This window comes from Rissa tridactyla, chromosome 6 (genome assembly GCF_028500815.1).
Source record: "Rissa tridactyla isolate bRisTri1 chromosome 6, bRisTri1.patW.cur.20221130, whole genome shotgun sequence".
NCBI classification, from domain to species: domain Eukaryota; kingdom Metazoa; phylum Chordata; class Aves; order Charadriiformes; family Laridae; genus Rissa; species Rissa tridactyla.
In genome coordinates, this window is record NC_071471.1 from 11,577,254 (window position 1) to 11,603,877 (window position 26,624).

Below are 26,624 nucleotides of genomic sequence, written 5' to 3' on the forward strand. Positions count from 1 at the left end.
GAGGGAAGCCCTGCCATCAGCGCTCTCTCCTGCCGCTGGAATTCCTGCCCCGCTCCTCCTCTTTCCAAAGGCGCCTTCACACTCCTGCTTCACTCCCCCCAAAGGCCTCCCCATCTGCCCGCCGCTCCGGCACCCCCTGACCGACGGCTGTCCCCGCAGCCGCCATCCTGCCCCGCACAGCGTCCCCCCCAGCCTCCAGGCGCTCTCTTCTCAGCCTGGTTTTGCAGCTCGGCTCCTGCTCTCCCAGGGTGCCCGCAAGATGATGGATTGCCCGTCACAGCTCTTTTCAGGCCAAATGGAGCCTTGATCTAAGCGGGAGGAAAGGCTGAATTAGCACTTTTTGCTGCCAAGGATAGTTCAGTCTCTGAAACCGTGCTGGTCTCTGTGGCAACCAGAAGCAGCAGCATTTTGTGACAGGCCTCCTTCCTCTAACTCACTGCATCGTGCTCCCAGAGCGGACCGAAGCCTCTGCTCCAGCTCACGTTCCCCAGAGTGGCCATAAACTCGTGCAGGCTGGCGCAGTACGCGCAGAGAGCCCCCGCCGTCATGCTCCCCTTCTGCCCCGGCCAGGCAGCCGGCCCACCACCTCCAGACACCTTTCTCACTGAACCCCACCATCTCCTCCCTCCAGGATAATGCGTATTTGTGGCCACATGGAAGTGCTGGGCTTTGTGCGCACCCAAATTCCCGGAAAGAGGCAACCTGCATTCCGGTGGCGCAGCCGCTCAGATAGCCCTCCTTCCCCCAGCCCACGCGGGATAAAAAGGACCAGCTCCTTGTGGCACACTGTAAAAATAAAGGACGGCACTTTCCTATTTTGAGGCAGAATTCAGCAGGGAGCCGAGTGCATGTCCCGAGCAGTGTGGGGTGAGAGTGACAGCTGCCATAAGGAAAGGGGGAGCCGGTGGTGCCGGGAGCTGTGGGCAGCAGCGCCCAAGCGCAGAGGGAAGGACGGCGGAGCCCCGGATCCGCGGCGAGGGAGCTGGAGGGGCCCTCCCGCCACCCCGTGACACCCACTGCGGTTCTGCCACCATGGGAATCCAGAAGCAAAGACGGCTGGATTGTTCTGACTCGTTTATCTTTTGTATTGTAATTGTTATTATTTGCAAGGACCTCACCAGAGGAAGCGTGCGGGAAGGGCTGTGCCCCTCCAGGGCAAAGCAGTGCCCAACAACCCTCTCCGCCTGTCTGCACCGTGAAACGAGCTCTTCTCCGCTCACGGCGTCCCCCAAATGTCCCCACTCCCCCCAGGAGAGCCAGGCGCGCACTGCCTCCCTCTGCACAGAGGTAAGCTGTCTGAACTGGGAGAGAAGACAGCAAGAGCAAGCCCCTGCTGCACCTGCTTCTCCCTTTGGGGAGAGGATGAGAACGAAGCTTGTGAGATGCGTGTTGGTCACGTTGTTCGACACACAAGTGCAAGTCACTCAGACTTGCCGCCAGCGACAAGTCCCACGTGAGCCCCTCCAAATCATAGCATCATGGAATGGTTTAGGTTGGGAGGGACCTTAAAGAACACCTAGTTCCACCTCCCACCAGACCAGGTTGCTCCAAGCCCCGTCCGGCCTGGCCTTGAACACCTCCAGTGAATCCACCAGCCCGTACCTTTGCTACCAGCCGCGGGGCAATCGGACCGTCCCCGTGTCTGCAGGGCGCTCCCAGCCCAGCAATGCCCAGGACCGCAGGGATGACGCTGGGGTAGCATCAGTTTAGCACAGAAAACCTGGCTCCGCAACGCTGCAGCCAGCACTCAGGTTGCTAGATGACCTACCTGAAGCCTAGTCAATCAGTTTTCACTGCCACCAAGCAAAGACAGCAGCACGTAGCTGGGACATATGCTTTCTTCACGCTTTAACTTGTGGCAAAGATGTACAGGTTGGGAAGGAACAGAAGGGGTGGACAATAGAACACTCGCATTGAGTGGGTCTTCATCTGGCTGCGGAGTGCAGTATCAAAAACTGGAGGGATGGTGCACTCCAAATAGACTCATAGAATGTGTTGGGTTGGAAGGGACCTCTAAAGGCCATCTAGTCCAACCCCCCTGCAGCCAGCGGGGACATCTTTAACTAGATCAGGTTGCTCAGAGCCTCATCAAGCCTGGCCTTGAATGTCTCTAGGGATGGGGCCTCCACCACCTCTCTGGGCAACCTGTTCCAGTGTCTCACCTCCCTCAGTGTAAAGAACTTCTTCCTAATGTCTAATCTAAACCTACCCTGCTCTGGTTTAAAACCATTGCCCCTTGTCCTGTCGCTACATGCCCTTGCTAACAGTCCCTCCCCAGCTTTCCTGTAGGCCTCGGAATAAATGTCCTCGAGACAAACCATGCTGGATGACAGCAGCAAGGCAAAACGGAGCCTCAGCTTTATGCAAACTGTCTCTGGTTTATAAGCCGGGGAGCAGAGGCAGAACGGGGCACGGCAAACACGACCGAGCAGGACGGGGCAGCGCGGAGCAGGCTGGAACCATCCCAGCAGAGCGCGACAATTAAATCCACTTCCCGCCCCGCCACCGCCTGCCTTGAGTAAGTAACTGTTTCCTCGGGGTTATCACAGGATAGATCTTGTTTTAATTGCGAAGTGGATTGTTCCAAGTCATTAGAAACGTGAATGGCAAGTGTCATATCCACGGCAACATGCCACATCTGTCTCCATGGCAATTCCCCCAGCATCACCGCTGGTGCCTCAGCTTTGTGCTGCCGGTAGCCATGGCGTATGGAAAGGAAACACCTAGTCAACGTACACGATATAGGGAAACAGCCCGGCAACCAGCAGAATTGCACAAAGGAACCTGGATAACAGTGAATCGGAGGCTGTGCAGCAATTTTACAGTGGGAAACAGCATCAGAAAAAGCCTGTCTTTCTAAGATCTATTAATGGGAGTGTCATATCATAGAACCGTAGAATTGCCCAGGTTGGGAGGGACCTTTCAGATCATCCAACTGTCAACCGAACTCTGACAAAAAAACATCACTAAACCATGTCTCTAAGCACTATGTCGACCCATCTTTTAAATACCTCCAGGGATGGTGCCTCCACCACTTCCCTGGGCAGTCTGTTCCAATGCTTGACAACCCTTTCAGTGCGAAAATTTTTCCTAAAATTCATCCTAAACCTCCCCTGGTGCACCTTGAGGCCATCTCCTCTTGTCCCATCGTCTGTTCCTTGGGAGAAGAGACTGACCCCCACCTCTCTACAACCTCTCTACAACATATGAGATGCAGGAAGAAACTCTTCTACCATACTTGGTGCCATAAAGCCTTAGCTGGACTGTTGTGTCCAGCCTGGGGCACCATTTTTTACAGAACATGTGAAAATACCACAGAGAGTCCCAAGGTGAAATTACAAGGACAGCTAAAGAGTTGGAAAATGTGATTGACAAGGAAAGTTCAGGAGAAAGGGACTGGTACAGTGTGGCAAAGAGACAGCCTGGAGACGTCCCAGCAGCAGTCTTAGAAGTTTTAAATTCTCTTATAAAGAAGATGGCAAGCAGCTGTGCCGCAAGTCCCCCGAGGGCAGCAGATGTGGCTGGCTTGCTTTGCAGCAGAGGAGGCGTAGGTTAGATCACAGGGAACCTTGCCAGGCTGCACGGGGAGAGCACGTGTCCATGTCGCGCCGCAGGGCAGAGTACTCAGTTCCCCACGGCTGGCTAGCGAGCACCTAATCCTGATTCAGCCTGAAAATGGGGCAAACGCTGGGCTCAGAGACCCTGCAAGGCCTCCTGCAACCCCTAATTCTGCCACTGTGGGAAGCCCTCCGCAAATCTGCCTCTTTGTCCAGATCCTGCTCCTTGAAGGAGGCTGGTGAAGCTGACCACGTTCGTGCTTGTCCTGAGCAGCCCAGCCAGTTCAACTGCATCCCAAACCACGGACTCTCAGATCTTCCGCACAGCCTTCTGACTCCAGCCCTTTTGGCTGGAAACCTCCTTTCCCACAGGATGTCTTGGTGTCTCCTGTCCTCCAGAAACTGCCCTTTGTTCTGCAGGTTCTTCCAGTTATCAATTCCCCTTCCAACTTCTCGACGCTCACTGTATGATGGTTTAAACCAACTAGCTACAACTTGTTCTTGCCTTCATGCCGAATAGGCGCCTGGGTTCTTCATTTCATGAAAACCGGTTTGACCGCAGCCTCTAATCCCCTTTGGTTAAATCTTGCGATCCCTTTTCCAAGCTCATCTACCTAAAATTTTCCACAGGTTTTTGTGTGCCTGAGATCATCGAATCTCCCTTTCTCTCTGGTGTAAAGAGGCCAACAGCACCCAGCTTAAGAAGTCCCCTCTTTTTCATTATCTCCAGGCAACGCCACCTGGCCAATGGGGCACCTTAACAAAGACACTCCAACTCCGAACGCACCTTTAAGAGAAGCTGCAAGCAGAGTATAAAGACACAAATCAAGAGAGACATAAAAGATGTAAAGCCCACGTTAAGCAGGGCAAGGAAGCGGTTAACTTGGGGTTCATTACAACAATGGTATAAATAGATGGCACAGGAAGCCTGGGGCCCTCAGAAGGAAGAGGAAGTGTTTTCCTTTCCTGAGCCAAGGCACAAGGAGGAACTAGGAAACTGGTCATCTGGTTATATTGCTTAAGGGCAATATTTTCTAACCAGAGTGCCTTAAACCAGGTATTTAAACCCATATATAGGCATTTCAGTAGCAGTCAATAAGTTTTTCAAAGTTATAAAATTCTGGCAATACCCACCAACTTGAACGGAAGCTGAAAATCAGGTCGCTTCTACTTTGGTGCGAAAGGCTGGCAGGAACTTTTTTCCTTTTAGATTTGGAAAAAAAAAAATTCTTAGGCTTCCTGGTTTGGAAAAAAAGTTGTCTTCAAGACTGTCTGTTAGCTAGGAAGTCTAGCGGGCATTTTTAAATGTACTTTTGGCTCTCACATAGGCAGGCTTTTAGATTTCACAAAAGAGCTGAACCTAAGAGCTAAGAAATTCCTGGTAAATTTTATTATTTTTTTTAAAGCATTTTAAAGCAACCTGGTTGTGTTTCAGTTTTGCTTTGTTAGAAAACATTTCTTATTTTTAGATCAAATCTTCTGCTAGGAAATTTTGGGAGCGTTTCACAGGAATGGGATCACAGGCAGGAATCACAGCTGGGAGAAACAGCCACTTCCCAAAATACAAGCCACCAAAAAAAGCACCCCCTATTTCGAATGCGACGCCTGGGGCTGGGAAGAACATGGGGCTGAGTAGGGGGTACAAAGGGAGAGGAGGAAGCGCGCGGCTGAGGAAAAGGGGGATCCCGCGACATGGAAGGGACTTTAAGATGTGGTGGGAAGCTGCGAGCGGGCAGGGGGTTGGTACGGTGGGTGTGAAGCTCAGCAAGAAGGTCCCTGGCAGGGGAACTGAACACGAGAGAAGAGGCAGGGGGAGGAACCCAGGGGACCTGGGCAGAGGGTGCCGGCGGGTGGGTAGAGCAGTGCGTCCTTGCTTGGAAAAAAATCATACGAATTTCTGGGAGAATGGCTTAGAGTTAGTCCTGTTGTAAAATATACAGTTTGCATAACGCTGGGGGGATGGAAGGTGAACAGTCCCTGCGTCTCCTCTGAGGCAGGAGATGATGAAGGCCTTCTCGTCTCATTCTGCATACGGTTTGGTCCCCAGTTTGCTTATTCACGTCACTTTCGCTACAGTGGCCTTTTACATTTAAGAATTTGGGTGAAAATCACGGAAATCAGAGAGTTCGGGGAAAGAGGGCTTCAGAATTTCTGGAAGAGATTATTCACGGAAGGAAACAAGGACTTGCAATTTAATAACAACCAAGTATGCGTTACTCCTAGCTTGTGTTCCTGGCTGAAAACCAGACATCCAAACAAGCAAAGTTAAAAGAAAGAGGAAAAAATAAAGAAAATTACTGTGTTGTCAATCTTGTAAAATTCCCTCTGTTCCTCCAATGCAACTCAAGGACACCATTACATATTGCCTCTACCATGAGCTCCGTTTCTTTAAGCATAATGCTGACATAAGAGACACCGTATAGGAATTACTGGCACTGCATCACAATTCTTTGCTTATTACATCTATTCAGAAAAATGGGAGCAGTAAGCAATTTTCGCTCTTTCACCCTAGTTTGCCCAGAACAGATGTTAAAGTTCAGCACCTCCTTCCTCACTTGCTTGCGACACGTGCGTGGAGTCTGAATCCTATTGCTGTGAGCCGGAAACATGGAAACAAGTCCACCAGGTACAAATAAGCACCCTTGCCTCTGTTGCTAACCCGGCAGGAGGGGCACATCAGGGCTTCCCTTCCAATTCATCGGGGACAGTGCAAATCTAGACCTGAAACCTGAACTTCCTCCTCATCCAATTTTGGCCAAAACGTCCATCTCGCTTTTTTTCCTATCCGCAACGTCATGGAAGAGAATTGGGAAGCACAATGCGTTTTGCTTGTGCTCGGTTTTAAAGGCTAAACATGTTCTATGCGTGGAACGTGATCCCGGTTTGGGTTAATCTTCAAAAGATCCTGGCTGTCATATCTGCCCCTTCTGATCTCTTCTGGCCCTGCAAGAGTCTTCCTCTACATGTTCCCACTCAGGCTTCGCTCTGGCAGCCCAAAGATCGGTCATGTTCACAAGCGCTCCTGTGGCAGAACTGGGACGCCTGCAAATTAAGAGAGTCTGTTGAAGTGAAGGAAAAAAACTGAAAGGAGTTTTCAGTAGAGTATAGCCGGTTGCCACATTTTTATCTCAAGTTCCTTGTTAAAATTCTACATCCTAAAGAAAAACATATTAGAAGTTCTGGAAAGCGAAGGACTTCTAGAAGTCTTTGGAACCTGCATTCTCCCACACCAGATAAAGACATGGGTCACAAAAATAACGTAACTCAGATCCTACTTAGGGACCCCGTTCCACTCTGCTCCGGCACTCCACAGTTCACATAAAAAGTTTGTTAATTGCCAAATATCTAACTAATACAGTTAGACAGAAGCCGGTAAGAACACTGAGCAATGACAGAAAGCACCAACACCACATACTTGAGGTAGTCCTTCGCAGTAAATAAACCCTTTAAACTCTAGCCATCGAGAACAATTTTACCAACTCAGGACATAACGATCCAACTTGCAGCACCAAGAGACACCTCCTGAGCAAGCGACCCTTTCCGTATTTCTTTGTATTGTAATAAATAAGATTTACATCAACAACAAGCAAAGAACAGTGTGGCTCCATGAGAGAACATGAGGCGCTGGTGGTAAATTTAGCTACAGGGTGCAAGTCAGATGAGTTGGTGATGAATGAGCAAGGGCTGCCGATCCACGGGGATCTGATGCAATTTTTTTAGCACCTCTGTAGCGTGTGGGTAGAACTTAAGTAAAAGTTTTGGAGTACGCCACTTCTGGCAGCTCTTGTAATTTTATCACAAGCCTCGTGCTTTTTTGATTTTCCACTGAAAAAGCTTCAGCGCCTGGAGTCAAAGGCAAGCTTCCATTTTCATTTCTTCACAAAACGTATCTAGCACTAGTGATTCCCGAGACAAGCTTGAAAGCACGGGTTCTCAGGAGCGAGGAAGGCAACCAGGCAGGGAGTGTAACACAGTCGGCGTTTCTGAAGGCAGCTCCTGGAGGTCATTGCTCTGATTTTGCCAGCGCTCACTAGCGGGCACTAGCCCACCGCCTCCACCGCGCTCACTAGCGGGCAGGCGGCGGAGGATCCATCCTCAGTTCTGTGCCTTCCCTGTTGCCTTCTGTGCTGAATGGATCCCGGTTTCCACAGGCACCGAGCACTAAATATGTGTGAAGTACATAAAAATGTCCAGCGGAAAAAAGAAAATGTAAGATTAAAGAAGTCATACTTATTGAAGCAAAGCACCGCAGGCAGAAAGTGCACGTAAAGCAGCTGCATTCACCCCATTATACTGCATAACTTTCTGGGATTGCATAACTAAAAGCCATAAGCAATGCACAGATAAGGGTGAGCACCTTAGTGTTACAATTTCCTGTCTTCAGCCTGCAAAATTTCTCAGGCTCTAAGCTACAGCAACTGTTCTCTCAACAGTGTGACACTAAGGGTGACCATTTGTCCTGTTCTTTCAAGGGACTGTCCCTTATTTCATTGATTTGCTGCATGCGTAAGACAAACCCTGACTCGATCAGACGTAAGCGCTGAGCCATCCCTGCTAACTGAACAGACGCAGAACCCAGCCTGAAGAAGCACCGCCATTTAGCAAAACTAACCACAAAACTAAAACCAAACAAAAAAACCCCATCCTTCAAACCCTCTCCTTTTACATTCCCCACCTCGACTGCACCTCTGGAATAAAAATAGTGGGTGTGGGGTTACAAATTTGGGGCTAAACTTTGCCCCCTAGAACTGGACCCAAGCCAAGGGTCTGCCTTCACAGGTGCAGGGATGCGGCGAACAAGGAAGACAAACCTTCTGGAAAGGCCACCCCGTGCCTCTGCCAGCAGCCAGCACCTGCTGCACCTGGGTTCCACCCGGCTCCAGCCCAAAGAACACTTTATACTAAAGCTTTTAAGCGACCCAGGTGACTACGCCCCCGTCAAGGTTGGAAGCACGAGGCCTGAATTGTAACCCAGGCGGGACAGGCTGCTAACACAGAGCAACCCCAGCCCGTGGGGCGGTACTCCAGCCACAGGGGGTTGCTGGACCCAGCTGTGCTGGGTGTTATCCTTTAAAACACTGGAAAAAGGGAGCTGTAGAGCCCTGGGAAACGACTCAGACTTTCAAAGGCGAACTGAGATGGAAAACTCTGTCAGAAGGTACAACCTGAAGACAGAAGAAGTCAGGCAGCATGGCAAAGGCCTGGGAACGACCAAAAGCTGTGCTGTGACTTCATTCTCTCCGAGGGGCTCTGAAATGACTGAACCCGAGCTGTCTTTCATGAAGCCTGTTTCAGTTCCCCAAACCAGTCTGTCATTTGAAATCAAGTCCTGTGTGCTTTGCATTTATGCAGCAATCTGAAAACTAAAGGATAGAATCATAGAATTGCCCGGGTTGGGAGGGACCTTTCAGATCATCCAGTCCAACCATCAACCGAACTCTGACAAAAACCATCACTAAACCATATCTCTAAGCACCACGTCTGCCCAGCTTTTAAATACCTCCAGGGATGGCGACTCCACCACTGCCCTGGGCAGCCTGTTCCAATGCTTGACAACCCTTTCAGTGAAGGAATTTTTCCTAATATCCACCCTAAACCTCCCCTGGTGCAACTTGAGGCCATTTCCTCTTGTCCTATGGCCTGTTCCTTGGGAGAAGAGACGACCCCCCCTGGCTACCCCCTCCTTTAAAGGAGTTGCAGAGAGCGAGAAGGTCTCCCCTCAGCCTCCTCTTCTCCAGGCTGAACTCCCCCAGCTCCCTCAGCCGCTCCTCACAAGACTTGTGCTCCAGACCCCTCACCAGCTCCGTTGCCCTTCTCTGGACACACTCCAGCCCCTCGGTGTCTTTCTTGTGGTGAGGGGCCCAAAATTCTACGTCTTTTAAAACTTTAAACAGAAATAGTTTCAACCACCAGAAGGTAAATTTGAAAAGTATTGGTGGAACAGACCTCGTTTACCTAAAACAAGTGCAACCAGGACAAAATGCTTTAAATGATCAGGACAAAAAGCCATGTGTAGCACCAGCAATATGTTAGCTTCTTTTTCTTTGAGAAAAGAACTCAAGACTTGCCTGAAAAAACGAGTATTTTTCTCTGTGACCCATCGTGTGTCAAAGCACAGAAGCAATAAGACATAGTCCTTCCTTCCCACACTGCTGGAAGGGGAATGATCTGCCGTCTCCCTGGATGCTTTAAACTCAGTTATGAAGCTTCATCAGAAGTTTTTGGAAATACAGAATGTGAAAAGGACACGACAATCCTATGGTTATAACACTATGCGACTGATAATATTAAAGCTAGCATCCGTCAAATTACTGAAAAAAGGAGAATATTTTCTTGTTGATAATGTTGGTTGTGTACGTTTTCAATTCTTTTTTCCCGTTAACCAGAAGAGTTTTAAAATTTTGGGAATTTTTTTCATTTTCTACTCCTGGAGACGTTGAGGTGCGTGTCCTCAAGGTGCTCGCCTCAGTTAGGATTGTGCACGTGGCCTCTCAAACACCGACTGGAGCCGATTTGAAAAATAATTGTTAAATCGGTTACTGTTTAACAGCCCCAATCTTTTATCTGCTGAATCTTGAAGTATTTTGCAGCGCCTGGAAGTTGCTTTTGTACATTCAGCGAGGGGGGCCTGTTTGCAATTTTCAGTTGTTTCAGCGCAATGAAGGCTTTATGGCATTTATAAGACATTTATTGGAGCGCAATCTGTAACAAAAAATTTCTTCGCATTCCTTGGCATTTCACTCTTTAGAGTGAAATTTTACCTAAAACCACATACAGGTAAAAGGAAAAGACATTTCACTTCATGGCACACACTAGCTTTCAAATACTCGATTTTGTTTTTTGAAGCTTGAAAAACAAAATAATAACATCACTTTATCCTGATTTAAACCATCTTCTCTGAAAGTTTGTTGGTTTTTTTTTTTTATATTTTCAGGAAACTGGAAACATTCTGGAAGGGTTCAAACTAGACAAAAGCTGGATATGGTTTGTTTGTATGAAGAATTTTGTATACTGAGAGATTTGGGAGCAGGAATGTGCATGTTTCAGGAAATACCTCGTTCTCTTATTAAATGCTGCTTCTTTCAGTTTTTCAAAACCGGTGAAATGCACTGTTTACTCCTACCTCAGATGCAACGGTGGAAAAAACATTTCTCTTGTCTAAACAGATTCGGATAGTTTGCAGAAACGCAAAGTCCACAGATTTTGCTAAGCCCTGACTGCAAATTACTTTCAGTCCTACACATAAAGACTGGAAAGAGTTTTACAAACTGATGTAAATCAACATTAAACTACATTGAAAAATACTCAAATGGGAACGTCCATCGTTTTCAGTAATAAAATGAGGCTTAACGTAATTAAATCATGTATTTGGGCATACGAGAAATGCATTTCCCTAACCATGTTTTGAGCCATTGCTCCTAACAATTATTGGGTTGTCCACTTGCCCCTTGCTTATATCCCAGACGAGTAACCACCCTAATTGTACCTCAGCCTTTCAGTGCCAATGGAGGGGCAAGTTTTCCGCGGAAATAACAATCTCCATGCAGCCTGCAGGGAGTATTTTGGGCAGGCCTGTGCCTGTCCTGTCCTTGCTGGAGACTGTGAGGTTTTGACATAGATTTTGAGCAAGTACAAATCCCTACGTGGCTGACACAAGTTGTTAAGTGGCCGCAACGTTGTGAACGGGTGAACGTCACCCAAAGGGTTTTGCTTTGCATTGTCTCCCACTGACACCAGCTCAAGTGCAATCTCCCAGTAGAAAGGGTTTTGACCAGATACAGGTAAATCCAAGGCAAATCACAAAATCCTTACTATAGAAAAGCTGTTCTTGGCTCTTCTCCCAAGGAACAGGCGATAGGACAAGAGGAAACAGCCTCGAGTTGCGCCAGGGGAGGTTTAGGATGAATTTTAGGAAAAATTTTTACACTGAGAAGGTTATTAAGCATTGGAACAGGCTGCCCAGGGAAATGGTGGAGGCGCCATCCCTGAAGGTATTTAAAATCCGGGTCGACATAGTGCTTAGAGATATGGTTTAGTGATGGTTTTTGTCAGAGTTCGGTTGATGGTTGGGCTCGATGACCTGAAAGGTCCCTCCCAACCTGGGCCATTCCATCGTTCTGTGTGTTGGAGCAGTACAGCAAACAGAGATTGCAGTGCAGGATCAAAAAGAAGGACAGAAACTTTGCGTCTGCCTGTCAAGGGCTCGCCAAGGACTCAGTGCTGCAGCCAGAGGCTGCCTCTGGCGCTGGTGACAAGAGTGGTGACACCGGGAAGGCGGGAAGTGACCCGAACTCACGCTTTTACCAAGACCACGCTGGCAGGAGGGGCAGCCATATGCCTGCCCTCTGCGAGCAGGTGAACGCGCCCGAAGAAGCTTTTACGCCGAGCTCCACCCTGTAGGACTCACAAACAGAAGCCAGACCAAATTCTGCCCGAAGGCAGGGACAACCCTGCCGGCCGGCTGACGCAAACAGCCAGACGTCTCGGTGTGTGTCTTGCCCGACCTGGGACGGAGGATTTTGGTCTTTCTGGCATATTTAGCCAGCCCATATGCAGACAGAGTGCCAATCTAGGGGTTTCTTCCCCCCAAAATATGTGTTTCTAGAAGTGTTCTGGCAAGAAAGGGTTTCAGCAGGAAACCCCCATGTACAGTATTTATCGGCATTCCTGCCTTCTGGGAGCTAGTACAAGTACAGTGGTAACCTACAGCTTCAGCGTCAGTGGATTCAGTGAGTCACAGCTCTGTAACTGCTCGCAGAGCACCACTGCTTCCTGTTGCATGCAGCCTCCTATCAGACTAGACAATTTTACCAGAAAAAAAAAAAAAAAGAAAAAAAAAGAAAAAAAAAAAAGGCGCTAGATGATCACTCAAGGTAAAACAGCACTGCCAGGGCATCTATAATTTTCACCGAAGTCAGCAAAACCCACACATAAATAGGGTCAGACCCTCCCCCTGCAGCAAGTATAAGTAATTTTTCATTTCTCGCAGCGATGGTGAATTTGGGCACGGATGCAACAGGAATGGCGATCTGGCACCAGAACTGCAGAGTTGATGGGAGGTGCAGGCACACCGCGGCTTTCTGTCACGGAGAGGTGCAGCTCGGACAGCCCGGGAAAGCGAAGCGCAGAGGAAAAGGCAGGCAGTAACTCTCAAAATACTAATGTTTTCCATACTGCAATACAGTCTCTTACGCAGCCTGAGAAGGCGGCAGTTTTTCGCGATTCCTTCCCCCAGCAAGGTAATCCACAGAAACTGCCAAACCCTGGAGCTGGTCAAACAGTTTTGCTCAAAGCAAAAAAAAAAAACACCCCAGCTTCTTAAAAAAAAAATAAATATGAAAGGGGTTAGAGCATGTGCTATGCAAAGCATGGCCTTCATTCAGCCCCTGTCTCCCCCCTACTAATTTAAAAAAAAAAACAAAAACAAAAACAAAAAAGGTAAAAATTTCAAAATTGCTTATCTGGACTTTTTCAAAAGGATGATCCATTTTTTCCATCTGAAATAACATTTTTCTTCAGGATCCTGGCAACAGTGTGGTTGCTTCTGAAAAGCTCAAAATCGAAATGACACGTTTCACCTGAATGCATTTTTTTTTTTTTTTTAAAGTTTATTCCAGTTTGCCTGAAAACATAAAGTGGTTCCTACCCCCGGCTCAAGCCATGCTCTATTTCTGCTCTCCCCTGCGGAGCAGCCAAAAAAATGCACAGCCTGTCCAGAGCGCTGTGGGTGATGGGGAGCCTCCGTCTTTGGCAGCCCACGACGTTCCAAGGCAGGTACCCAACTAGACCCCTGACAGCGGCACGGACGGGAGAACGGGGCAATTCAAGAGGAAAAAAAACCAACAAAGCAAAGCAAAACAACGGGTTTGCAAGACGGAGAGGACAGAGCGCCCTTGCCAGAAGGCAGCAGCGGGGCTGGCGGAGCCTGAGCCCCGAGGGGGTGGGCAAACGCGCCGGGTTCCAGTTGTGGGTCGCAGAACGGGACCCTTACGTGGCTGAGCCAAAGCACCAGGTGGTGCCCGCAGGGGAGCACTGGGACTCCCTCAAACCCACAGACCAGACTCTGCACAGCACAGGAGGACACTTTAAAGTCTGCCCGTGGCACCGAGCAACCCAGAGCCTGCTCTGCAGATGCCCCACTTCCCTAAGGAGACTCCACCTTTAAGGACGAGCTAAAGCTGTTCCCAGAACTACACATTTCTGGTGACAGCCAGATGTTGTGCGATGTTGACACCTGTCCATCAGGATATCTCCCCTCACACAGAGCGGCAGGAGATAAGTGACTGATCGTGCAAATGACCTAAGAAGCGTTATCTGATAGACTGTGAGCATGAACTGAGATGCGATCTCCTGCCGCTGGGAAGTGACTGATTGCGCAGCAGCTACGCGGCTGAACAGCCATCAGATAACACAAGCTGAGAGCTCCTATTTGAGATGAGCCAGAAGCCTAGTGGGATCAAACTCCACAGGGTTTTAGAGACGCTGCCGCACTATCCTAATGCCAATCCGCATTTACTGACCAGACTCCAGCATCTTCCTTCGCACCCCCTCTTTCAAGCCTCCTCACTCAGGAGGCAGGTTACGCTCTTGACAGTGAGCTTTTAAAGTCACAGCACATAAAGGTGAAATGGGGTAAAAAGCATTAGGCGCAGGTGGTACCACAGTTTTTCAAGAGCAGCTTTTGACCTCAGCATATTCTCGCGCTGAGAAAGACTCAGCTGTAACGGGAATTTCCTTACCTGACTTCAGCCTGCCAAGTCCAGCAGCCCGAGGGGGTTCTCCGGGCTCTTTAGGCAACAGAGAGAGACAGGACCTGCCAAAGACAGTTTAACCCACCCAGGTCAAAAACCTGTTTCTTCCCTGCTGACTGCAGATGTGCAGCCCAGCTTTGACTCTGTGGCAGCTCTGACGGCACATCTGAAATGAGGGGGGATGAGCACTGATGCATCCCACACATCTGAGCCTGCCAAAGTCAGTGAGGGACAGCTATTTAAAATTATTTTCAGTAACCCAATCCTCCTTAACAGACTGGGACCGAGTTCCCCCTTTGTAAAACGGGAACAAGAGCACTTCCCCTCCTCGTGGAGATGCTAAGATCCCAAGAAATTCAGGTTGTGTAGCGATGAGGGTCATATTGACACCTCAACGAGTTGTGTAAATGAGACACTTCAAGTGACAGCATGGGAAAGTTTTATCTTCTATGAATCTAGATGGCAAGAGCCAGCTATAGATGCCCAGCTTGGAAAGACAGTTTTAGCGCCTGTAGTTGGTCTCTAGTGTTTAGTTTGATCTTCTGATTCCCCAAGACGCCTTTGCTGCTCTGCCCCTCTTCGCACAAACACCATTACACTCAGCTAGCCCCCAAACCCTCAACAGCCCGGCGTTAATCACGCCTCCCCTGTTTGAGCAAGGGAGAAGAAAAAAAAAAAAATAAAAAAAATCACATTTATTTTTACAGAGCAGAAAGCTGAAGTACCGCAGCCGTGCCTGGCCCGCCAGGCGGGCAGCAGCTACGCTGCCTCGGAGGCAGTCGATCTCCAGCCTTGTGCCCTGCTCCTGGGTCTCTGCCTAACTGTAGGGTTTTGCTCTCTTCCTCTCTCACTTCTCAGTCTTTTACTGCAGCGAGCGTCAGCAGGCTGACGTGGTGAGTACTGGTTCTCAGCCCGAGGACAACGATCTCTACTTGCTGTTACAGTCCTGGGTTTCACAGGGGGTTTTTACTCCTCCCCTCCTTTCTTAAACATGTTTTCAGCCGCAGGATGCGCGTTTGAGTCATCCAAGCCATGGACTTCTTTGCCTATGTTTTGAAGTCTCAAGTAACAGAAGGAGAGAATTCAGCAGTCCCAGGAAAGAAGGGAAAGAATTTATATTCGCGTTAAAAGAAAAGAAGCCTGTGATGGTAACTACTCTGGCGTGGTATGTTTTGGGGGGTTTGGTTCCAGGTACAGCAGGCAAGAGGGGCTCATGCCTACGCCAACTGCTGCAGGGCTGCTGCGGGCACAGACACCCAAGGGCAGACCACATCGCATGCCACAAAATGCTGGAAGGACTTATGCAAATATTTTTTTCTTCGGCCTGAATGCAAAAATGTGCACCTCTGAATGCAAAAATTTACACCTTCCTTTCTGCCACCTGTACTTGAACAGTTAATTTAAACATGCAAAAAAAATTACCCTAAGTATTGTTCCACTAGTGACAGACCAGGCTCTAATTAAAAAACAAAAAAAAATTAATGAAATCTACTCTCCAAAACGCAAAAAAATGCGAAGCGACTTGCAGCTTTAAAGGGGAAAGAACTCCACAGAGTGGCAGAGGGAGAACTGTCAGGTCACAAGGGCTGCGTGTGTAGCTGTGATATCACCCATCTTCTGAACCTGCTGTCAGCGGGCAGGAAGACAACTTTGTGAGCTCCAGGAAGGAGCACGGTGCAGGCAAAAAAGGTCACACCACGCAATCAGGGCCCATATTTATAACTAATACAGGCTAATCTCAGGATTTAGTATTGAATCTTTCCTATATGGCTTTTTTTTTTTTAAATAAACCCAGAAATGAGAAGCATCTACAGATTGCTGTACTAATTTAACACCTGATCGAATTCCACAGGATTAGTAGATTCCCTCTTTTTTTTTTTTTTTTTAAATGTCAAAACTCCATCCTATTTAACGGCATTTATGCCCTTGCGCAGGAGAATTGTTCTTTTCAAAAATCTGATCCTTTAATACACGTGAAGTAGGTTTTGTTTTACCCCAAACCCAAGAGACCAGCACCCAGAAACCCCTGGCCCCACTGGAACAATGTACTGAGACCAGCCGCCAACAACAGGAGACTGTTTTGCTCCGAGCCTCGAATACAACCCTCACCGCATCTCTCTCCCTCGCCAGAGGCATCCAGCCCCCTCGTCTCCCTCTCCCATAGAGCCGGGATAAAGCAGCACAAAGCGGGAGGTGCTGTGGCTTCAAAACACGAGTTCACGGCACACTTTATTTAGCCGACTCCTGACGCTCGCCCTACAGCTTGTGGCAACCCGGCACACAAAGGTGTTCCAGCACAGTCCCGCTCCGTTCCACAGTGTACGAACAGGAGAAATCCCTCACAATCACAACACAGATCCCAAGAGGTCGGTTCGGGTGTACTTCTAGTAGATCATGTTTCCTTAGGAGATTTCAAAAGGAAAGATCCCATGGAGTCCTAACAACACTCTCTGGATCTGGCAGTAGCCCAATAATCCCTCCCCAGAGAGGATGAGGACACATTTATTTGTAAATAATACCCTGCAGAATTCTCTACAGAGAACTAGAAGGCGGGGAGGTGAAGGGGTGTGTGTTGGGGAAAGCCTGGGCTGACGGACATCAGTCACACCTTCTGCTTGTTCATAAACCTTCATCCAGCACGAGAGGCTGCCCCGTTGCCACAGCAGGGAGAAATACTGATTTCTTACGGATGCAGTGCTCCAATCGGTGGACCAATGGAATAGTTGCGCACAAAAATGGGTCCTATGTCACAGCAGGAAAAAAAATTACAAATCCAGTACAAACTGGGAAACGTAACCGGCATCTTCCCAGGCTGTAATGCAGAGAAGATGCCAAGCCTGCACCGTGCCGTAGCTGGCGGGTCCCGGGAGCAGCCCAGCACGCCCCGGGGAGCTGCCTGCGCACAGCCATGGTGCTCCGAACACAGATTTCAAACCCTCCTGTAACCTGTGGTGTCCGTGCCCTTCTAGAAGAGGCTGCACGCTCAGCATCGCTCGCAGGACGTACCGGCAGGGCAGCCGGGGTACGAGGATGGGGCTTCCCAGGGTGCTTAGACCCGTCCAGGGCACATAAGGGCAAAGCGCAGGGTTGTGCGGCTGCCCTTGCAGGTAACCTCTGGCCGTCCCTTCTTCCTCCCCCTCAGGTGAAAACCCAGCACGTGATCATTCCTGTGCTTGTTGCCTAAAAGACAGAGCAGCTGCCAAACTCATACCCCAAACCCGCTCAGAGTTAGGGTTCCACAAGTTCCCTTCCTCATCGCGGTGACAGGGCAAAGACTGGCACCTTCAAGCTGCAGCAGGGTAGGTTTAGGCTGGACATTACTTAGGTTTAGGCTGGACATTAGGAAAAAATTCTTCACAGAAAGAGTGGTCAGACACTGGAATAGGCTGCCCAGGGAGGTGGTGGAGTCACCATCTCTGAATGTGTTTAAGACTCGTTTAGATGTGGTGTTAAGGGATACAGTGTAAGGGAGAACTTTGTAGAGTGGAGTTGATGGTTGGACTCGATGATCCCAAGGGTCTTTTCCAACCTAAATGATTCTATGATTCTCAGACAAGGACATCGAAGAGCAAGGACATCATTAGCCGTGCCAGGCTCCCATCCTGACTCTGCCACACAGCTGCTGTGGGATTCGGACAGTTATACCTGTTCCCTGGGCCTCAGGTCTCCCCGGCACCCCCCCTGCCTGGGGGCTTCCTTGCACTCTGGCACTACGAGATCCTGATCTCTGCAGCTGCTCTTGGTACTGTAAATAATGATAAACACCATATCGCCTTCTGGACACCTATCTTACCATCACAGCACACCATCACACCAGGGTTGCGGTCAACGGCTCAATGTCCAAGTGGAAACCAGTGACGAGTGGTGTTCCTCAGGGGCCAGTACTGGAACCCGTGCTGTTTAACATCTTTGTCGGAGACATGGACAGTGGGACTGAGTGCACCCTCAGCAAGTTAGCCGATGACACCAAGCAGTGTGGCACAGTCGACACACTGGAGGGAAGGGATCGCCATCCAGAGGGACCTGGACAGGCTGGAGAGATGGGCCTGTGTGAACCTCATGAAGTTCAACCAGGCCAAGTGCAGGGTCCTGCACCTGGGTCAAGGCAATCTCAGGCACAAATACAGGTTGGGTGGAGAATGGCTTGAGAGCAGCCCTGAGGAGAAGGACTTGGGGGTGCTGGTGGATGAGAAGCTCAACGTGAGCCAGCAACGTGCGCTTGCAGCCCAGAAAGCCAGCTGCATCCTGGGCTGCATCAAAAGCAGCATGGCCAGCAGGGCGAGGGAGGGGATTCTGCCCCTCTGCTCCGCTCTGGTGAGACCCCACCTGCAGAACTGCGTCCAGGTCTGGAGTCCTCAGCACAAGGAAGGACATGGAGCTGTTGGAGCGGGGCCAGCAGAGGGCCATGAAGATGATCAGGGGGCTGGAGCCCCTCTGCTGTGAGGACAGGCTGAGAGAGCTGGGGGGGTTCAGCCTGGAGAAGAGAAGGCTCCGGGGAGACCTTCCAGCCCCTTCCAGTCCCTAAAGGGGGCCTACAGGAGAGATGGGGAGGGACGCTATCAGGGAGTAGAGTGATAGGACAAGGGGTAACGATTTTAAGCTGAAAGAGGGGAGATTTAGATGAGATCTGAGGAAGCAATTCTTTGCTGTGAGGGTGGTGAGCCCCTGGCCCAGGTTGCCCAGAGAAGCTGTGGCTGCCCCATCCCTGGAGGGGTTCAAGGCCAGGTTGGACAGGGCTTGGAGCAACCTGGTCTGGTGGGAGATGTCCCTTCCCAGGGCAGGGGGTGGCACTGGGTGGGCTTTAATGTCCCTTCCAACCCAAACCATTCTGTGATTCTATGACTTAGGACAATAAGGCTAAAATATATCAGATGATGGGGAAAAATCGAGTATTACTACAAACAACCTGCAGCATACTGTGTGGAGCCGGATCAGAATGACAGGTTATTCGTCACAGCTGAGTGCTGGCCCCACGCTGGCAGCCTGCAGAGCCTGCGCAGGCTCCTCCACACAGCGTCGCCTGGTGCTCTGGGAAGATGGAGTCGCTTTGGTTGTTACCAAAATCCCTGACAAAACTATCACTCTCTAAACGAGGTTTGTAGTTTAGAAAGCCGATGTTTATTTATGGCACCAGGTGCATGGGGGATCTCTCTTCCTATCATGCACACCCATCAGATTATAATTTTAGTACTTCCTACTTATATTTGATTGGTTGGTAATTTACATACGATTACACCATCAAGTAATAGCTGCCATGTATGCTCAAGGGAAGGGTCTTCACCTGGGCAAGGGTCTTCTTGACCTATGGGTGTGATTTTTAGTATTATAATGAAGGTAGTTCAGCTTAGGACACTAAGAAAATTTTCACTTTCCTGCAAAGTTGGCTAAACTTCTCAAAATGTGGAGGTTAGTACCATCCCCGAGGTCCTTATGCTCGATGTGCTTCCTCGAGAATGATACAACGCTTGCCTCCCTTGATGAGGAGTTCTTTTCATTAGCTCAAGGATAGAATCTTCGCTATTTGTGAGAATACACATACAGGCCTCTCAACTCTAGTTGCTAATAACATTTCAGGGATGTGCTTTGGTAACGTGGTGACATGCCATAGTAACGCATACAGAGCCGGGACAAGTCTGGCGTAGTGTCCTGCCGCCAGTTCCTCCTCAGAAACAGAAGTGCTGGGCCAAGCAAGGCAGAGGGATCTCAACGGCCCTGGGGAAACCCCCCGGGCACCGCGCTGATGCCAGTGGCTCGCCCCGGGTGCACAGTCCTCAGGAGCGCAGCGCGGAGAGCCTGGAATTGGCCTTGGTGGCAATCCAGCTGCATCTGTGCAGAGCTGCATCTGAGTGGGGCTCCTCAGAGCAGCTCGAGCTGCGCACAGGTGGCTCTCAAGTAAGCTGGGCTGTGTGCGTGCACCCAGGACACACAACCCACAGCCTTTATCAACAGCCCAGAGCTGAAAGAAGCTGCTGGCACTCAACCGTCCTCACTAACTCAATCGCTCTAGTTTCAGACATGCTGCCTCTTTGGTGCAGATCTCCAAGGAAAACTGATGCCCCTGAAGCACATCGGGAAATGCCGAAGTAACATGGTGCACATGAGCCACACAAGCTGCGCGTGTAGTTGGTAGAAATCCATATTTCTAGTGTGGGAAGCTAATCGTCGTTTGAAGTGGGAAGGAACGAACGTAGACCTGCTCTGAAGAGCAGGGCGTACTGGGGCATGTGGGCATCACGGACGTTTCCATTTCGTTTCAGAGGGGATACCCATGCAGCACTGGCTGTGCTGAGAGGATGGGTAGGCTACAGCCCCCACTGCCTGACGGGAAACCCAAGCCCACTTCTTGAGGCTGTAAGAGACCGTGCCTCCCTCCCCACCCCAAGTTTCATGATCTATCTTGAGAAAACCAGGGCTGAGAGGTGGTACAGAAAGGGGAAGTGGCTCGTTTAGGATCCTAAAGCAGGATAGGAATAAACGGAACATCTGAAACTCCTGCCCTCAGTCCTGGTACTTTCTGGATCCTGAGACCACAACTCAATTTACATTTTCTGGGTGGAGGTAAATCATGATGCAATCTCGGCCTGAAAAGACATATTGATAAGAAGCAGGCTTCAGAGGAAAAGGTATTCCTTGGGCTGAGGTTCTCAGTTATACAAAACGTGGCGGCGCCACTGGACTGAAGGCACACGCATTTAGAGAGCGTGCCGACGGCCAGAGCAGCAGACTGGAGACTAGAATTTCCATCATCCCTGTAACTCCTTATATCCTTTTTCTCTCAGGGTTAGAATTACTTTGAAAAAAAAGCAGCGAGCGTCTTCATGGGACCGAACGGTACATAGCGCGGCTTACCTGGACAATTAGCTTATTTTCTTTATCGGGCAGAATTCGGTAGGTATAAACACAATTCCGGAACCTGGAACAGATCAGAGGAGATATGGTTAGACCATCTCCAGATGGGAGTAACACCGTGGCGCCCCTCCCCATGAGAAAAAGTATGGGGAGATCCTGAGACACATACATGGCTTCATGCGCAAGGGTTTTAAACATTTCTTTTCATTTCTTTCCCCAGAGTCCGTGAACTAACACAAACCTAAAATGTTCCTGGTCACTACAACATGTTTGCAGATGTCACTGCAGAAAGCAATATCAGCATCGGCCTCAGAGTGAGTTATTCAACTCTTCTTCTGGCCAGAAAGAAAGAAAACACCAAATGGCTCTAGCTGTCAGTAGAGTGGGTGTCTCAGGAAGGAATGAAAAAGCAGAAATCCAAAAGACACAGGGCCAAAATCAGCAATGAATGAGTAAATTGAAGGGCTAGTATGTGCACTGGCTTGTAGTGGAAAGAAAACAAATAATGGATTCCAGCTAAATCACAGTAAGACAGCTGATTGCTAGGCACGTTTTCACGCACAAAACCTAAACCACAGCCTAAATGAAAACCCCATCGTGCCATCCTGGTGTGGGTGCACACTGTACTTGTGCATCTGTAAATCAGCCATAATGAACATTGTGTCCCAGCTAAATTCAACGAGATTCAATTCTTATTTAAAGGGGGGATGGAGGAGTCTTTTGCCCAGCGGAGGGCCACGTTAACGCACAAGAGAGAGTCCACAGCAAGCCTGTAAGGGGGTAAGCATGACCTTCCTCAGCAGCTGCTGAGCTTTGTGGAGCTTGCCCTAAAAAAATAAATATATTTTTACCTTTCTCCCAAGTGAACGACGGACTGATCAAATCTTTGAAGTCACCTGCAAAGCGCTCTGTTAAAACATACCCCATGGCTTTACGCCAGCAAATGATGCTGGCTTCAACCCCGTCCTCTCAAAGGAAAAACATGGAATCCACTCTCAGAGCTTCCTTGGCCGCAACAGCAACATTGCGTTACCTGTGGAACCGTCACGACATGTGGGCTGAGGTCAGCCCCCCAGCTAGGGAGATCAGGCAGATCACTAAAACATCCTCATCTCTCTTACAATTCTGTTGTGAGTCTGTTCATCACAGGCCTTCCAGAATCACTCCATGCAGGAGAGAGCGCGCCAGGATTTTAGGCAGTCTTATAACAAGGTGTCACAAAGAGCAATTGGAAATGAAAAAGAAACTATGCGTTAATCATAGCTGAGATTTTTTCCCGGGTGTTTGGAGGATTTTGTCATGTAACCACATGAACCTGTACCTTTTGATCACATTAACGCCAACGACACAGAAGAATGAGAACTGCTCCCAGAGCTCAACACGGCGTCACTAAGCGATGGAAGACCATTTCAAATGCACCTATTCCTTCACACATCTGAGGATCTGGTACGGAGCTGGAAGTCACAGACACGATCCCCAGCTGCTCTGGATTGCCAAAACACTGCTAATTTTACCAAGCCCGGGGCAGTAACGCCAGATGAGGATATGCCCCCAGAAAGGGTACGGATTTTGTTTTTATCTGTCAATGCAGTTCTCTTACACCATTTCCTCCTGCCGATATGCAAACGGAGCTAAGCAGAACTGCTCATGCAGCTGATGAGAGAAAATTTGTGTGTGTGGAGATTATGAAACTGATAAACAAACAAGCTCAATGGCTCCTGCATCACAAGAGGACCCTCCTCGTTACCTTCACAGAAAGCACCCCATCACCCAGGCCTTAGGAAGCTGCTGTCATAACACTTGTACAGAGGTTTAGGCTGGGGACAGGTAAGACCAGTGGAAGAGCGAGGAAGGAAGGGCTGCTGGGTGAGACTGGCACAGGGAGGAGCACTTCCTGGGATCAAAAGCAAGAATCCTCGTTAGCCGTCCCCTAATTTAGCACATGGGGATGGAGAAGACTGCGACGCTTCCTCCATTTCTACCCTTAGGCTTTCTCTCCTCAGCATCCTGACTGTCAGGTTATGTGGTCCCAATTACTGTCGCGTCCCAGGTCCTCCCTAAAAACTGGGCTGAGCTCAGAGTTGCTCAACCACCGTTCAGGCTGTCTGGGGAGAGCTGGGGGTGGGAGAGCGTGTGTGTGGAATATAACGTCAGCCTCAGCTTAAAGATGTCTCCAAGTACTGTCACCTCTGTCCTCTCAGCCAACCAGAGGAGGAAAGGGGACAAGGCTTGTGTTTTCTCTCTCCTCTCCTGCCGTGCGTGTTTATATGCACTGGTGGGGCTGGAAATGGCACCTGGCAGGCAGTGTCCTCCGAGAGGCATCCCGAAGCTGCAGCTAGCCTCTGAGGGCCATCTCTGGGAGCGCTGTCAATCCTGCAGCCATCCACACACAAACCACCAACAGAAAGTCCCCTGGAGGAACCATAGCAGTTCAGGTGCAGCACGCTGTGAATGCCCAGCAGGCGCTTTTTGGTTTCAGGAGGCAGGCGTTCCCCTCCAGGTAAGTTAAGGAGCCCGTTTCTTGTCAGTAAACTGGCAGATCCAGGCACAGAGAGAGGAGGAGGAAAACGGCTTTGCTTCTTGCCTTTTATGGGGCAGTGTGACCAGTGGAGCAGAGGACAGCCGCGCAAGGGGAGGAGCGTTCCCTCCGCCCGCGCTGACTGCTGCGGCTCTGGGCTCAGTGAAACGCCGCTGCCCGAAGTCTCAGAAAAGGAGGGGAGACACTCTACAAGGCCCTGCAAATACGCCTCCTTTACTTGCCTGTATTTATCCAAACCCTATTTCCCTAAAGCAGCACTTCAAGAAAATCACTATTTCACTCTATGATATAATTAAGTGCTTTTGCTGGATTTTGACTGATCTGCCCAATATTAGAGCTTTGTAGAATATGACACTTCTTTTTCAGAGCAAATTTCATGGTTTTTTTGTTTTCCTTATCTATACATAGTTGACACTTTCTCACTTTCAACATAATTCTCTTTTTGTGAAAGCCTTTTGCAGCCAGGCTTTCAATTCCCCTGTCTCTCTCTCTCTCTCTCTCTCTCCTTCTTTGTCTCCAGCCTCTCTGTTTTTTAAACAGAAGTCACTGAAGAGCTCAAACTTCAAACACCTTCTAGTCAATAACGCAGCTGAAACCGATACATCTCCGAGGAAGTTTTCAGCTTCGGCAGAGCTGCCCATTTTGTCAAGATGACGTTCAGAGGGAAAGACTTATTCACCGCCTTAACCCTTTCTCTTTACTAACTAACAGAAAGCTTCTAAGGTACTTTGACTGAAGTCTGTGGGACATTTCTCAGCATGTAATTAATGTCAGCCCTTCAAACCATGGCTCCGGCTGCTCTTGGCTGACAAGGCTGGGTGCTCCCCATCCCTTTAATCAAGCCATTCACGTTAGCCACCTCAGAATGGATTTAAGAACATAACCTTTGGCTCCCGGCTCAGAAAATCCTGGTCATGATATTGTTTCTATTTCCTGATCCCATGTCTCTCAAGTCACAAAAGGCTTTCAAAGTTGGCTGCGTAAACATTTACAATGGAAAAGCTTATGCAAATGCCTGTTAGTAGACATTTTTACAGCACCTTCCCTTTCTGCGATCCCTGACATCACTCTGTACAAATATTTTGTGTACATACTGGTTACAAGGCACATCAAAGGGGTCTAGAACTAAAAACACTCAATGGAAGCAACAGTCTACTCTAGTAAAATGTTCCCCAACTTGCAACTTGGCCCCTCAGCCCCATGGTGCTACATGATCGCCCTCCTTCCTCCTGCTTGTCCTGGCTATCCGTCTGCAGCTGCCCTTCCTTCTCTGCCCCCTCCGGACGGACAAAACCCTTCCCCGTGTTATTACAAACATCCTAACAGGCGGGCAGAGAGGCTCTCTGGGCTTTATGAGCACCCCCATCGCCCCGCCAGCCATCTCTGAGGGCCCGACACCCACGCTCCCAGCGCCGGCGCCAGCCCCGCGCTCCTCTGCGGACGAACCCCTGCAGCAGACTCTGCCGTCACCAGCGGCCTGACCTCAGAGATGAGCTGTTAGACCAGAGCTACCAACAGCAGCGGCACCACCTTCACCACGGCAAGAAGTACACTTTCAGAAACAAACTGCACCCCGAAACTTGCTTGTAATTTCACGGGGGTAAGGATGAAACAAGATTTATTAAGGTCCTTCACGACGGCAGCAAAGAGGACTCCGAGAGGCAGAACAGGGTCCCGCAGAGGCTCTCTTGATCTCTCCTAAGCAGAGCAGCTCTCTTATCTCTCCATAATGCAAAGTCAAAAGCCTCAGGCTTCACCTACTGACTTCACCCTCCTCTCACTCCTGCCCCCCCAGGAGTAATGCCTACAGACCCCAGGCAGAAGGCCTCCTCTCTGGTCCCCAGCCTGGAACAGGGGGGTCAGGGCTGCCAGCACGTCTTCCCTCTCCCTATTTTCCCCATGAAAAATTTACCCCGTGAGCCACATTAACGACGCCAGCAGAATCACCGCTGTGCCCGGCGTATCGTGCACGGCTCCAGGAACTGTTTCAAGCCTTTTGCCAAATAGGACACGGCATCATACAAGCAGGTGGGTCAATCGCACGCTGGACCAGAGCAAGACAAGTGCCTGGGGGGTCACCAAGCTCAGTACTCGAGTTGTTAAGTGTAAATACCTGCCCCAAGTTGTTAACCGGCTCCAAGAGGCCAGGAGGTTGCATTTCCTCAGAGCGCACCTGCAGTACCGTTGATTATTCTCTCCTTTTGAACGAGGGGCAGGAGCAGCGTGAGCAGCACAGAAAAGACCATGGTTCTGTTGAGCCTGGCCCTGCTCCCAGCCCGTCCCTGCCCCGCGGCCCAGCCAGGGGACACCAGCTGCGCTGGGAGGTGGGCTGCTCCTCCCCAGCGGGTCCAGCCGCCGTTTGCCTCTGGGCTGGCCAGGACGCAGGGGGCAATACCCCACATGAGCGGGGACAGGAGTGTCCGCGTGAAGCGCGAGGTGGAAAGCTGTACTTACAGCACGCAGAGTGCATACGCCGAAGCGACTGACTCACTGGCCCGCACAAGGAAGCTGCCATCCTTGCCTACTTTGGAGAGGAGGTCTTCGGCTCTGGAGCGGGTGATGTTGCCGTGGTACCAGCACTGATCCATCGCTGGAACTGGAGGAAACCCGAATGCCAACACAGGAGCTGCCAGAGCTGCCTGTGTGTCTGTGTGTAACGATCAGGCAGCTTCAGCTCACCAGCTTCCTGTTTCAATAGTACAGAGAGGGAAAGGAAACTCAGCCGCGGACAACTTCCTCAACCCAAACAGCTCAGAGAGTGAGCGTGACATGTTCCTGCACCCCCGCTCTCCCTCGTTGTGCTGCAGCCCAGGCGACTAGCCAGCCCGTGGTCCCTGCCCCTCCCTCCCCCTTCATCTATCGAAGAGTCCCAGCCGGGGACCCCTTCTGCTCCCCCACCGATTCAGTCCCCCAGGCGCTGGTGGCCTG

General features: G+C 49.9%; 1 protein-coding gene across 2 annotated transcripts in view; it reads right to left on the bottom strand.

Moving 5' to 3' along the window:
• INPP5D (inositol polyphosphate-5-phosphatase D) overlaps positions 1-26,384 on the bottom strand; it is a 60,466-nt gene extending 34,082 nt beyond the window's left edge. For both annotated transcript variants that reach the window (XM_054206567.1, XM_054206566.1), the window contains exons 1-2: positions 26,151-26,384; positions 21,158-21,221 (exon numbers count right to left, since the gene is read on the bottom strand). In XM_054206567.1, the coding sequence (XP_054062542.1) occupies positions 21,158-21,221; positions 26,151-26,284 (198 nt within the window). In that variant the 5' untranslated portion in view covers positions 26,285-26,384. The remainder of the gene's footprint in view (positions 1-21,157; positions 21,222-26,150) is intronic.
• Positions 26,385-26,624: the final 240 nt, after the last annotated feature.